Source organism: Embiotoca jacksoni, unplaced genomic scaffold, assembly GCF_022577435.1.
Source record: "Embiotoca jacksoni isolate LCO1_2020_lvr unplaced genomic scaffold, fEmbJac1.0.p SCAF_15, whole genome shotgun sequence".
Lineage (NCBI taxonomy): Eukaryota > Metazoa > Chordata > Actinopteri > Embiotocidae > Embiotoca > Embiotoca jacksoni.
Genome location: NW_027185285.1, coordinates 3,100,163 through 3,112,500, shown reverse-complemented (window position 1 = coordinate 3,112,500; position 12,338 = coordinate 3,100,163). Strand labels below are relative to the sequence as shown.

Below are 12,338 nucleotides of genomic sequence, written 5' to 3'. Positions count from 1 at the left end.
TAAAAAAACATACTTTTTGACAAGCAAGGTGCCTGTAGGCAGTCAAAGACAAACACTCAGGCGCGTGCGCGCACACACACACACACACACACACACACACACACACACACACACACACACACACACACACACACACACACACACACACACACACACACACACAAAGATTCTGGTGGCTGTGAAATATAGTCCTCAGGCCACTTCAAAACTGTGGGTGTATTGTTTCAAATATTGTTGCAACACACACACTTACCCAAAGGAAAACACAGTGAGTGGACCTCAATCAGAAGGCATGAAATACAATAAAACAAGTATTAACATAAACACTGAGGGTAACCATGAGAAGATGAGAAGTCAAAGAGAGAGAGACAGAGACGACTTCAGAAAGGTAGATAAACATCTCGACTGGCAAACTGTTAAAACCTGTGATTTTAATGCTACATCTGCAAAACACAGTGCAGTCTCATGTGAGGTGACAGAAAGAGTTGATTCCTGCTTGCCTGAAAGGAAGTATAGTTCCCCTGAAGGTCTATTTTCTTCTTTCTCTTGGCCTTCTCACACTAACTCTGGGATGAAAAGAGAAAAATGCTGGGTCTTTGACAAATGGGTCATGTTTTGTATGCATTTACCTCAGAAATATTCCCAAAGCTTCCTTGATGCCCCAGGTCTCTAAAGTGTGACATGGGATGGAGATGAAGGATGAGATGGGAGCAGAGCAACCAGGAGAAGGGAGGAGTCTGTTAGTACAGTGTATTTCCTCAGCATGACCATTAAACACAGCAGCACTCTGGCCCCATGCAATGACTCAACATCACTTTTACTCAGCCTGGCAGCCCTGGGCTTCTCTATTATTCTCAGACTCAGGCTTTACTGTATGTATGAGCAAAGGCACCATGGTGCTACACTAAGACACAATACCACTGGTGAAAACCACATCACAGAAAGGCAGGAACAATCCCGGCAATTCTTCTTTCCATCTTTCTCATACACCACCTCTCCCTTGCTCCCCCTCAGCAACTAATTTTGCATCCTCGTCGGTTTTTCCTGCTGAGAAAATAGAGGGGTGTGCACCATGCCACTGAGGGCAGCGGCAGGGGTGGAGAAAGTCAACCCTCTGCTGTACCAAACCGGGGCAAAGGGGCTGGAAGACACAGGTTATCACACTGTCTGAGCTGATAACCGTTCTGAATGCGTTATGAACTAATCCCACTGTTCAGGTGTTAAAAGCCAGGGAAAACTAGAACCACAAGGTTTTGTTTTCAAGAATAAGATCCAGTTTTTAAGATTGTGAGATGGGTAAATTAAATTTAAAAAAAAGTTAACATAATTTATTCAAGCAGTTCCAAACATGATAAACCTCTGTGTTTCACATCTTTTTGTAAGTATTTGGGTCTGTGGTGGCTTTCAGGTTCATTTACATATAGTATGTCTTTGTGGAGTAGCTGTGGTCGAATTGGTGGCCTTTTCCCGGAAGTGGGCTCTGCATAAAGGAGGCCAATGGGGATCCTTCCATCCACCATACACGTGATACAGTCTGAATCTCTGCTTGAGGATCTTTGCTCAGGACAAAGCACCCCTGTTGGGCACCTCATCTCTCCAAGACATGCTGAGAATGTCGAAGTACTGGCTTCATTTAACACACAAAGACAATGTATGTGGTGCTCTACCACCTTGAGTACGTTAATGAAAGCCCTCTCCCCAGCAACTGTTTATTTTGTATGTCCTGCCCCTGCTGGGGATTCAGCTTCCATGACTCTGGTCAGTTAAGAGATACATCGCATGTGACATGAAGTGCATTTACATCTGAAAAGTTTTTTTAAGCCAAGCCAATTTTAAGGGGTGAGACACAGAATGTGTAGTGATATGGGTTGTGATATTTTTCATACCCAACTGAGGGTCACCAGAAGCTACCAACACAGCCTTTGAAAAAAAACCCCAAAAAAAACAGGGAATCAAAGGCCGGTACACAGCTCCCACTGACACACACAAAACACATGCAGAATGTGTGCACACCCATTCACAACCTCAACTGGCTTGGACGATACTAATTAAAATGCCTACCCATCATTCAATTATCTCTGTAAGTTAACGACATTCATTATCTTCATTGTAATCGAGGCAAGAATAATCTTTATCATTTCCCTAAAGCCCAGAGAATCCTTCTGTTTTGGCATATCCTAATTGGATTTACGTCAGCGTTGAAATAATGGTATTAATGTAGATCTGACAGTCACTATCACGATCATTGACAATGAGCAGGAGAGCATTATTAATGCTAAATGTCAGCTCCTTCTTGAGGTGTGTGTCATTAATATAGAGATCAATCAAACTCTTCATCTATTTATCATTGGAGTAAGAATATTTTCAGTGCAAGCAGGTCTCTCTCGCTCTCTCTCTCTCTCTCTCTCTCTCTCTCTCTCGCACGCACACACACACACACACACACACACACGGCCAAGCTTGGCTGCATCAAAGAGTGGTACTTCTTTGACTAGGCTCCAAGCACATAGACGTGCTGCTCCTAGCGTCGGCACCTTGCAAGCACAGCAGTCACCTTCCAACCTCTGCGACTCTCCCCCGCTCCTCTCGCTCAGTCGCAGTTATTTAGCAGGACGGAGGGGACCGCTGTCCGTCCTCTTCGCGCCGACTACAGCATCTAAGGACTCCCCCAAAACCCCCCTCTTTTAGAGACTGGAGCTTTCGCAGTCGCTACCCGCAAAGAGAGTCTATGCTCCACAAGAGCAACGCGGCTGGTCGCTTTACCGAGCCAGAGAGGGCTGCTGTGCGTCCTGGTGATGAGGCTGGTGGCGCACAGCCGAGACAGCATTAAAGGAATCCCTCTGTGTCTGAAGAAACCGCCCCAGTAAAGGACAAGAACGGAGGGGGAGAGCTGCAGGAACTGGTGTCGGCTGGGACGCTATCATTTCGACAAGAATGCATCTCTTCAGTGCCATGTTCCTACTTGTGATGTTAGCTGTCATGCCTGCTGAGGTACGGACGCTTGCAACCTATTAATGAGCATTGCTTAAAAGTTCCTAAGGCATTGTTAACCGCTCGTGTATGGATTCTCAAGAATGTGAAATTTAAGTGGGAACCGACGCCTTCATCAGAAATGTATGGCATTATAAAAGAGGGGAAATATTATGTAAAGTCAGTGCAAAGACCTGGTGCAGTATTAAATAGGCATAGTGCTATTGTTCAGAAGCTATCTCCATTCAATATGTAATCTGGTGTACTACTAAAGCAACAGCAGCGTAGGTATAAAGTTCAGGCACAATAGTAAGCAGAGCTGTTTTGACAGTAAATCCACTTGAACACGGTTTACTTGAGCTCCCGCACATTTTAAGACATACATCTTGATGTAATTTCTAGTTGTGTTGCGGACATTGTCTCAAAGAGGGGAAAGTAAGATGATATAAAGTAACGTTTTCTCTTGACAGAAGGCTATGTTTAATTGCTTTGCGGGCGCTCTGATGCCTTCGATGCCCCCCGGAGGTCGTTGTTTACGGATCTTCGTATCTACCTCTAACATCACTGACAGAGAGGTTCCAGGGGCTCCCCGAGAATCACTGTAACTGATGGCACCGATCAGGCTGAAAGGACCAGACAACTGTGTCCGATTTGTGGCTGTGAATAGAAGCTATGAGTAATTAGTATGGCGTACCAGACCAGCGCCAACAAATGGTTGTATATCCTGGAGATGTGTGTCTGCGCGTGTGGCGCGTGCTTAATGTGCACGACACTCGAGAGAAGCCGTGTCCGTTCGGGACGAATGACAAGCTTTGATGTGACAGTTGTAAATTGAAGCGAAGGACAGTCAATTATTTGACCCAGAAAAGCTTTCAGTCAAGGCAGGAGCATTTTAACTTGCAGGGGTTCAGCTGGTCAGCATACTGCACAGGTAGTGTTGAGCACAACTCCTGACGGATTGGAAAGTGTCAGGTATGCAGCTGAAGCAGATCCAAAGTGCCTGTTATGCAAGTTTGCATCAAATAGGTAATGATCTGTGTTGGACTGCGCCGTTTCTCACCTATAGTTCTATGCAGCAGTGTATTCAGGTCCATGTGCGGCGCCCTGTGACGCCTTCGGTTAAAACCAGTAGTCTGAGTCAATTTAGCACCTCAAACAGCGCCTCCTCGTACGTTGGCGGTGAGTATCACCGTTTGGCAAAGGCCACAGACAGGCCGCAGGGCCCTACAAATACAGCTCTAAAAATAAAATCCTTAACGTAGATAAACAAACGGAACAGCTTAAGTAATATTAGAGATGAGTAGCAGTATCACATTGAGTCTCTGTCATGCAATTTTTCTTCTGGGATGGTTCCAGTGGATTATGACACTTTAACCTCTGAAACCTGTAAACAATGCAGTTTGTTACAGTGAATGCCTTTTTTGTTGTTGTTGTTGTTGCCTGGTGGACTTTTCACACCAAGCACAACCACTGCCTGCATCTATATCACGATATTGAATCAAATCATTTGTGGTGTATTGTTGCAATTGTATCAGGCTGAGTAATAATTTGTTATGCATTTACAAATGTTTTGTAACATGTAAACGGTAAAGGCCATATGTTGCTGCCTAAATACACTGTGGTTACACACTGCGGTTATCCTTTAAATGGAGTCGAGGCTACAGTGTGTTTTCGCTCTGCAGGAGGTGCGTTGATGAACAGGTTGTACTGTACACCTGTGTGTCGGGTTCAAAGTATAGCACGTACAGCACAGATGGCACAAGAGGAAAACATACTGATTCCATTCTGAGTGGGATGAAACAACGTGCGGAGTTTTTTAGGCTCTAATTTAACAACTATACTGAACACATGGCCAGCCACATGAACCAGTGTAAATGTAATCAGTTAAAATTCCCATATGCTTGATAATGTTTTTAACCACAACTTCAAATAAACGGACATTTGATAAAAGCTAACTTAATAACAAATTTGAACACTTCAAGCAAAATAGTAAATTACACAACTTGTGTCTCCTGACACAGCACCATGGATGCATTTCAGTAAATGAAGAGGAATAAATGTCTGTGAAACACTTGTGGATTTGACACTGAAAATGTAGCCGATGATATACTATCATATCTCAAGCCCTTCTCATACAGTAATTGGCCTTGGGGGACAATTTGTTGTAAGTGTTTACATTAAATATTGAAAGGTCTGAAAGAAAATATGACACCACCCGTCTCTCTACAATTGCGCTGCAAACATAAAGAATTGATGACTTCTTGCATATCTGCTGCAATGAGGGTACACACTCTACCAGCAGAGTTGAGATATCACATATTTTCAGTCACAGCGTCAGCGCAGGCCTTTATGAAATATTTAGTGGGCTTTAATTAGACAGATGCACTTGTTCGTTCACTGCATGTGTTTGTTAAGTACCCATAAAGCCCAGGGGTCCTTAGTGCCTCTGATACAGATGAGCACCTGCTTGACCTTGCCACAGATGTCTTGCTATGGTGTGCACATGAAGCTGTGCATGACAGGATATCCTGACACGAGTGTGTGTCTGTGTGTGCATTTGTACGTAATGCATTTACTACACATCTATATACTATATGATAAACGACACCTACATGATACTTTGCTGGCTTCAACTTTAACAAGGTATGGAGGGAGATATATTGCATCAGATTAAACTTGGAATTAGAAGATGTTTATTTACTTTATGTCAACTAGGCCTTAATTGTGATTAATTATAATTATAAACTATGAGGAAATCAGATATTTTTTGTTGTTAAACGCAGATAAAAAAAAAAAAGACCACAAGAAAAAATTTTCTGAATATAAACAAATATAATTTCTTTGTCAAAGCCAAGAATTTAAGAACATAATCAAGACACATGCTCATGTTTGCAGATTGTAAAAATGCGTTTAGTAATATTTCTGCCCAACAACCCGGTTTAAAAAACATGCTGAAGCCTGACTGAAACTTGCGGTAACATCTTTCAAAGGGCAAATTTCTTTGTTTTGTTTTCTGTAGCTACATAATTTCTGTTTAAGCTGCAAGACTAAATAGATTGTTTCGTGTACTCGAAAGATTCATGCTAAAGTTTAGGGGCGGAAAAAAAATAATTTTGGTTTGGTCCCATTGGAGCAAAGCGAGTGCCAGAGGTTTGCCGTTATTGGTTTAAGATGTCTGGCCCTGAAGACTCCCAACATCAGTGTGGTTTAGAATGATAGAAATGAACAATCGGTTTGTTGTTTTTCCTGTTCAAACACCAAGTGCAGTGGGGGAGAAAACCTAATTGTCGCCATTCTCAAAGAGGCAGACAGAACCTTGTGTAAGCGATTGGCTTGATTTTTCTGTGATTAACTTGATCCCTTCTCTCACCAGGGATCATGAAAAATAATCAGTTCGAACAGACTATTTAGGACCTCGTTAAATTGTGTTTCCTCATTCTAGATTTGTGCAAAGATTGTGGCAGAAAGTCGCTTTGCCAAGGTCGATTTATAGCTAAAAGGCGAGCTCTGCAAAGGAAGGAGCATTTGTAAATCATATAGCTGTTTAAAACATCATTTGGCACACATGTTTAGTTTATTTACATTGAGGTAATTACACGGTAGTTTAGTACTATAATATAAGTGTCACTGAAACTAGACGGTTTTATTGACACAAATGCAACAGCAGCTATAATGAGAAGACTTTCTTGGTTATTTGTCAGAATTATGAACAAGCCTGACATAACATTAGGTCAGACTCTACACAAACAAACAGCCAAAGTGATGTATAGCAGGAAGCTGACCTGAGGATAGAGCTTTCTACAGTGTATCCACATGTGAGGACAATGAGGACAGACCTTTGCTAAACCAGAGTCAGGCAGGACAAACAGCTGGTTTGGCTAATGTCCAATTGAGACGGCTTTAAACAGTGCACCACCCTGGCAGTGACCCTTTGGCAAGAAAAAAAAAATCTCTTTTCCTGGTGCCAGTCCAATGAGAGCAAAGCAGCATGATCACAACAAAAGCCCTTCCCCAGATATGAGTGATCACGCCACTTGTGGTAAATTTCTGTCCTTGTCTCCACGCCAAAAAACAATTACACAGCAATCTGACCAAAACATTGCATGTCAAACCGTGTAAAAAGAAATATATATATATATATATATATATATATATATATATATATATTATTTTTTTTTATTTATTTATTTTTTTTTTTTAAACATATTCCCTCTGCCATCATTATCAGTGAGCTAACCTGTTAAAAGTTTACACAAATAGTGAGGAATGACACAGTCTAGCTTGATGACAGTTCACAGAAGAGCAGAGATGCAAATCTACAGGAGAAAGGACACTCCAGTAGGTAGCAGGCTGGACAGAGTGTGCTCTGCCAAGCAGCAGCCTAACCTCCACCTAGAGAATTAAACAAATGAAAAGCTGCAGGAGCCAGGGTGTAAATCTGGCAGCAAGAGCCACAGACACACAACTGTTACAATCACCTTGCTATGCTGGACAGTTCCAGTGCCTGTCTGAATTGTGAACATTGCATGACCACACAAGCCCATGTAATTAGAAGGTCAAGCTGCAACAGAGACATATCTTGAAATCTGTTACAAGGACGTAACACCGTCTGTACGTAGTTCAAACAGCATTCATTCTCTCAATTAATAAAGTACACATTTTCCTAATATATTACAATATTATGTAAGCTTAGTGTAATTTGCATTTCTACCTTGGCCTGTTGAATAAGAAACCTCACACTGACCTACATAACCTAATTTCTTTGTTGCCGTCAATCAGTAACAATCACGTCTTGCACTGTGTGGGTGAATAAGTGAGCAGGCAGGGTTAGATTAGCCACTCTGCCTGCATCCAACTTCATGCTCTCCCCCATCAGTATACAAAGGTGCTGCTTCACAATCAGCCACAGATAATGAGGTTGCATTATGTTTGATTCAGTGCTGCTTGGAGAGATTGAATAGTATGTGCTTGTGTCATGACTGATTAGGGTAGAGCTTGAATTAGTGCACGATAATGATAGCACATTGTGTGAGTCAGCCACTGTAGAGAGATTTGTTTTATAAAAGAGATACCGCCTGAGAAAGGAGGCTGAAGCACAGAGAGCTATTGAGCCTTTGTGCCGTCCGCTGTTCCCTCCCTCATCTTAATGTTTGATGTGCTTTCATGTAGCGTGCTGCTCCATCATCAGAGGCGTTTGTATGTTCGGGCGCGTTTGTAGGGACTAATAATCTCTACACACACACACACACACACACACACACACACACACACACACACACACACACACACACACACACACACACACACACACACACACAGCGACCGTGGGGACCCAACTCCCATCTGTGAACACAAAAGATTGTATTTTTGGAGTAAGACTTAAGGTTTTAAGGTTAAGGTTGACAAGTTGACAGTTTGGGCAATTGTGAAACGTGTTGTTTGTGGTTAGGAATTAGTGAGAGTCAATACTGTTCGATGGCACAGTGGGCTTTTTTAGGAGATGGAGGATTGTGTGCCTGGTTGGGTTATTGATGACGATATTTTTTGCAGGCAGTGGTCTGCGTGGTAACTGGTTAACGGATGCAACGGCAAGTAGAGAAGCATGTGATGTCAGTGGGATGACTCTCAGTAACTTTTTCCATATACAGTATATACATATGCAAACACGAATGACCTTCCTGCTTGAACAAAGACAACATAAGAACTGTTCGCTAATCTCACTACATACATTGCATACATTTACAGAATAAGATACTAGTGGTTTGTGCAACAGTCAGTTTTTCATAGCAACCTTTCCTTGCACTGTGGGCCAAATGTCATATTAATTTACAACCCTAACCACATCCCTCGGATGTTGTCTGTTTCTTGATTTTTTTTTTAAGCTCTGCAATTATACAATAATTGGATCTATTCAATTGTCATCCACACGAGGCATTTCTTGTTGGAAACCCTGAATATTCTTCAAATATCTCAAAGATAGGTAATACTCTCGCTTCAACCTGGAATGGCCAGAATGAAATAGAAGATTTTGGTAACCTTGGTATTTAGTTTATGTTTTAAATGACCACTTACTCATTCCCAGCCACAGACTGACCACCACCATTCGTGCTGCAGGCTTATGTGGGCTCTACATGACCTCTATTGCTGTTTTCTGTCTTGCTGAAAACCCAGCGGCCTGCTGTCCTAAAATGACCATCCGCCGTCCCATTGACCGAGCTGTCTGACTCCAGGGCAGGTTATAATCGCCATTAGGAAGGTCTTTAAGGTCTTTGGGGACCGAGTCCTAAATACAGTTCTTCAAGCCCTCTCATTTGTACAGACATGGTTAACCTGGCAGCTAACCAGCAGCCAGCTGTACACTCGGGGACTGATTACTTTTTTTAATTCATGCAGGAGGAAATGAAAGTAGATTTACACGTGTCATCTTTTGAGCCCGCACGTCCCCTTTTTGACCCTTATTTTCTCTTCCAGAAACTTTTACAATGTCTGACTAATGCACAAATTATTTCTCAAAATATGCTGGTTGCTAATATAATGCATAGGATGTTATTTGTATGTTTGCTGTCAACAGTGTATGGAGGGATCAGCTTGACTGGTGGGATGAATATCATCCCTATATCACATTCTCTCCCCCACTTTCTCTCTTTCCTTCTGTGTGAGTGTGCTGGAGGGTGTAGGACTCCCAGAGGTTTATGTCTGTGACTCTAAGCAAGAGTGACATTTCCCTGACAACACCCAGAACAGGCACACACATGCACGTCGGCGTGCACTCTTTCTTTCACACACACACACACACACACACACACACACACACACACACACACACACACACACACACACACACACACACACACACACACACACATTGTTTTTGTCTCCCACCCTTTCTCTCCAGCTCCCCTTTACTCTCTGGTTCACAAACATGTCAGCGATGGGATCCACACCAGACAAAGAGCTTTGCAACGCATGGAATCGATTCTAACAAACATGGCTAAAGCTATTAAGGCTGCTGTAGTGTACTGTGTGACTGACAGATGCCAATTAGAGCACAGACATGCTTGATCATCTGGTCAATGCTGGACACACTGCCACCAATAATAAGGGTAACAACATACATTACCCTTTAAACTGCCACCGTGGGACTCACTCTGTGTTGTTGTTTTTTTGGTGTGTGTGTGGATGCCCATCCACTCTTTTTTTTTTTTGCTTTGCAGTAGGCACCTTCTGACCAGTTTTCTCTACGACCTTGCTTTCCCCTGCTCGATGAATCTTTTATGAGCCTGGCAATGTGGGTTTCTGTGTAGAAGATTGGAATATAAATATGGCTGTTACGCCTAGAGCTCCTCTTCCCGCTCTGATACAAAAGCTTTCATAAGACTGAGCAGATTGGGCGAGCTGCTACTTGAGCGGTGCTCTTCACATCTTTTCACTTTTATCGGAGGAAACACATCAGAGAGTGTGATGCATTCTCAAACACCAGACATAGATTTAGTTTCCACCTGCTCATTCACATGGCTGGACAACGTTCCGCACCCCCTAGGAAATCGTGTTTCCTTGAAAAGCAGTTCGGTTTTCATGTCAGATTCTCCCTCAGAGATTCTGTGCAGCTTCGTTTTTCCCTTTGAAAGCCCTAGTTAATTGCTGACATTCACGTTATGGAGTTGAGAGCAGTAGCAGCCAATTGACAGTGAATGAGAAGCAATGAACAAGAGACAGAGTAAATCTTGGTTAAAATGCTCACACTGTACTCTGCTCCTTTCTCTCTTACTACCGCAGCTATTGCTCTCCTTTTATCTCTTCTGCACTTTGTGTCCCTCTCCTTCTACTTCACATGATCCTTGCTACCTCCGTTCCACAGAATCGTCGCCTCACCGCCACGTGTGAGTGTGACAGCATTGCCTCCCATGATGAAAGCTAACTCAATTGCGGGGCATTTATTTTGGGGTGGAATGAAGGATGAGCGCTATGCAGCACAGTGGAAGCGGAAGCAGAAGGCGAGAGGAACCGTTTAATCGATGTGTTTTCCGCGTGGCACTGTCACAACCACTCAGTAGGACCATTGATGAGGGAGGCTTTCTCTGACTGCGCCAAGACTTAAAGGCTCCAGTCAGAGAGGCGTGGGAGCCCAGCAGCCACCAGACACTGCTGCATATCAAGCAGGCTGGCGGAGCTGCTCTCTGCAGCCCCATGGTGAGCAAGGTAGAGAGGTCCTTTGATAGAGACACTACATGTACGAGAGGGGAGATAACAAGACGCTCCAGTGGAAGGAACACCAGCTTGAATTACATTTATGCCGCCTGATTCTAAACCCCTGGGATTTCTCCAAGTCTATAAAACACACATGACACAGTAGTGTGTAATACTGGCTGTGAATACAAAATCTGGATGTAGGAGTCACAACTGAAGACTGCCCTATGCAGCTAATTGGAGAGTCAGAATAAAATGGAATGATACTGTATGTGCAACATTGATGACATATCTTGAAATGAGGTTAATCTGGCTTTGATGGATTACACAAGATTGGAGAAAAATCATGTAACTCACAGACTTTGGCATTAATTTTTCATAAACCCTAGGGCTCTGATTTAGATCAGCATATTAGTTGAAAGGAACTTTTCTTAAAGTAAGTCCTGTATCCGGCACTTCCATGAAACCATTGCTACTTTTGTCCTTTCGATTATTAACACTTTGGAGTATACAGACAAGAATGGTTTTCTTTTCACCTTCTTTTTCAGTATTCTTCAGCTTTAGAAGCACAAAGACATCTTGTAAAAAGACTAAACGTATTTATTCTACTCTAAAGAAAGCATCCTTTCACCCTTGGTGATACTCTTGGCAATGGGCATGCATGCTGCATCCAAATGCTGTTAATGCTACGGCATGTGTAGGAACAAAAACAGCTACAAGAAGTGTTGCATTCTAATAAAAAGGGTTTATGTATTACAAAAAGAGAGAGCAGATCGTATATATTAAGCATTTAATCACACACACACACACACACACTGTAGCCAGATGCAGTGAAGTGAAGATGCTGTGGTGATCAGGGTTGGTGGGCAGCGTCAGTCCAAAGTGAGAGGATGTGAACTGGGTTTGAATTAGTGCCCAGTGGAGTAGCTGAGCAGGGCAGCATGGTTGGGAAGTGTGTCTGTGTGTGTGTGTGTGTGTGTGTGTGTGTGTGTGTGTGTGTGTGTGTGTGTGTGTGTGTGTGTGTGTGTGTGTGTGTGTGTGTGTGTGTGTGTGTGTGTGTGTGTGTGTGTGTGTGTGAAAGAGAGAAAGAGAGAGAGAGAGAAATAAAAGAAAGGATAAAGACAAAGCAGAGTTGCTGGAAATGAAAACTGGAGATTGCGGGCAGGGATAGAGGGAGAAAC

General features: G+C 42.9%; 1 protein-coding gene across 1 annotated transcript in view; it reads left to right on the top strand.

The window, feature by feature from the left end:
* Window positions 1–2,527: 2,527 nt before the first annotated feature.
* Window positions 2,528–12,338, top strand: part of olfm2a (olfactomedin 2a) — a 43,140-nt gene continuing 33,329 nt past the window's right edge. Inside the window, exon 1 of the mRNA XM_069148860.1 lies at window positions 2,528–2,991. Within this exon, the coding sequence (XP_069004961.1) occupies window positions 2,935–2,991 (57 nt within the window). The 5' untranslated portion in view covers window positions 2,528–2,934. The remainder of the gene's footprint in view (window positions 2,992–12,338) is intronic.